Source organism: Gavialis gangeticus, unplaced genomic scaffold (genome assembly GCF_001723915.1).
Source record: "Gavialis gangeticus isolate Ggan-Ray unplaced genomic scaffold, GavGan_comp1, whole genome shotgun sequence".
In the NCBI taxonomy this organism is placed as follows: domain Eukaryota; kingdom Metazoa; phylum Chordata; order Crocodylia; family Gavialidae; genus Gavialis; species Gavialis gangeticus.
In genome coordinates this window covers 13161585-13164216 of record NW_017729008.1, presented here as the reverse complement: position 1 = coordinate 13164216, position 2632 = coordinate 13161585, and the positions used below count along the sequence as shown (strand labels likewise).

General features: G+C 48.7%; 1 protein-coding gene across 1 annotated transcript in view; it reads right to left on the bottom strand.

Moving 5' to 3' along the window:
• The window catches only part of LAMB1 (laminin subunit beta 1), a 71127-nt gene that overhangs the window by 45211 nt on the left and 23284 nt on the right, over window positions 1-2632 (bottom strand). Inside the window, exon 13 of the mRNA XM_019509399.1 lies at window positions 479-614. Within this exon, the coding sequence (XP_019364944.1) occupies window positions 479-614 (136 nt within the window). The remainder of the gene's footprint in view (window positions 1-478; window positions 615-2632) is intronic.

Genomic DNA, 2632 nt, shown 5'->3' with positions numbered 1-2632 from the left:
TAAAAACCCCCCCCCCCCCAAAAAAAAAGTTATAAACCTCCTAAATGAATGGCTGTAGGGCTTCAATGTCCACAAAAGCCATACAATTCTCTTTGGGAATTTTAGTAAAACAAGCAAAAAGGTCAATGACAGCATTCCTGAGAAGTGACACAACCACCCCAGGTGTGTATGGAACAAACAAAATCTCCCTGTCAGGAAGCAGATTTACATATTCATTCATGCAGCAATAGATCAAAGAAGTGAATTTAAAAAGAAACATTTCAGAACTATACCAAGGCCTTTTTCCTTTAGGTAACCCACACACTGTTACCAATTCCAAGCCTGGGAGCTCTGGCTTGAGAGTTCTCAGATGTGGTTTGATTTTGCATTTTCTATATCATCTCTGCAAAATTAAATAGTTAACACACTAGCGCTTTTTTAAAGTGAACTAAAAGATCTCCACATTTCTCTTGCTCTGTATGCTGACATTGCAACTTACAGGACCAAAGTTGGCTTCCTCTGCTTCATAGATATAATGGTCTAATGAAATGAAATAATAGCCAGGTTCCACTTCATTGCACTGACGTCCAATCATATGGGGCCTGCACTCGCACTGTCCAGATTCACTTGAGCAGCTGCAATGTAAGAAGACTGAATGTATAGTGTGCATCAAGTGAGAAAATGTGTTACAGATGGAGACAACTATAGGAATAGATACTAACATATTCATTATATGCTACAAGAGGGACAAAGCCCTTCCAAAGAGCACTTCATCTCTCACCAGCGTTGTAAGATTAGAGTCAATTTGCATGATTTGGAAATTATCGTTAAAAGATTGTGGAGAGGACAGTGCCATCCCCGTTAGGGTTACCATACATCCGGGTTTTTCCAGATATGTTCTCTTCTTGGATCCTTCAACCTCTGTCCAGGTGTTTGCTTGTTTTTTAATATGATCAAATGTCCAGGATTTTGGTCAGCTCAGCTTTGAAGTTTTTCCTGGCTTGCCCTAGCAAGGAGCTGCTTGGGGCTGCGGGGGGTGGGGGGCTGATTGGAAGCAGGGTAACACTTGTGGCTGGCATGCAGCCAGGCAGGATGGTGGGAGCAGCTGGACAAAGGTAAGTGTGTGGGGGGCGGGGGTTGGAGGGCCAGGGACTGTCCAGTAGGGCTGTCAAAACAGCACCATTTCATTTCGACTTCTATTTTGCCGTTTCAATAGGAGTGTTTCGTTTTGAGTTTTAATTTTGAAAGCACTGTTCCATTTGGTTTTGTTGAACCTGTTTCACTCTTTTGCCCATAGGCTATAATGGGAAAGCATGAAACTGCCTATAACTTTGTCATTTTTTGGCAGATTCTGGATGTTAGCCCCTTCTGAGGGCATGGAGTCTGCCAAGTTTCAAGGAGATAGGTGTAGGGGGTTCTGGGAAACTGCACCTCAGGCTGCTGACAAGCAAAACTCATGTTATGTATGTGTGTTAAGGCACAGTGGGGTGAAAACAGCAGACATGGTAGCCCTGCTGAGGCCACGAAGCCTGCCAGCTTTCAAGGAGATAGGTGCAGGGGTTTCCAGGAAACTGCACCTCAGGCTGCTGACAAGCAAAACTTGTGACGTGTGACTGTGTGTGTGTGTTAAGGTGCACCTTCACTGGTGCTGGGGCCTCTATGTGACATGGTAGTGTGCCCCAGTGAGGTCTCCTCCTCCCCTACAGCCTCAGTCCAGTCCACCACTTTAAATGACATCAGGTAAAATAATAAGTTAGTGAGGAGCACCACAGTGGCACCAGCAGCATCTCAGGCAGTCAAACTGTGATAGAGCCTTTCTTCCCTCCCCTGCAGGAGCTTCTTTTCCAGCCTGCGTGTTAAGGCATGCCCTCACTGTGTCCTTCCCCCCTCTTCCCCCTCCCTCTCCTTACTTTCTGTTTCCCTGCAGGAAAGCCCAGCTCTAGCTGTGAAACTCGAAACATTTTGAAACTTTTGAAATGTTTCAACTGCCCTGGTTTCGTTTCAAAGCTGTTTTGAAGCCCTTTGTTTCATTTCAATTTTATTGTTTTCAGCTTAAAACAAGTAGAAACAGTGTTGAAATGAAACAGCTGGCATAAATCCTCACAGCCCTACTGTCCAGGGGGCTGTGGGGATTGGGGGGGCACTACTGGTGCTGGAGGAAGCTGTCTGGTTGCCAGGGCTGCAGCAGCGCAGGGGAGACAAGGGGGATGTGCCTGTGGGCAGAAGGGGGCCTTCAGGGGCAGCAGCGTGGCTGGGCAAGCAGCACCAGGGCTGGTGTCCTTGTTCACAGGGGTGGGACAGCTGGGAGATGCTGAAGGGCTAGAGGGAGCAAGGAGCTGTGGGTCGGGAGTAAGGGGCACCAGCAGAGCTGGGGGGGCTGTGGCTTGGGAGCAAGGGGCAGTGGGGAGGAAGGGAACTGTAGGTCTGGAGTGCAAGGCACCAGTAGGGATGGGGTGCTGCAGGCTGGGAGTGAGGGATATCAGCATGGCCCTGGGGGCAGAGTACCATGGGTTGGGAGTGAGGGGCATTGGCAGGGGCAGCAGTCTGTGGGTTGGAAGTAAGAGGCAGCAGTGGGGAGGGGATGGGTTGTGGCTTGGGAGTGAAGGGCAATGGAATGGGCAGGAGCAGGGCACCAGCATATCACTTCCCCCCA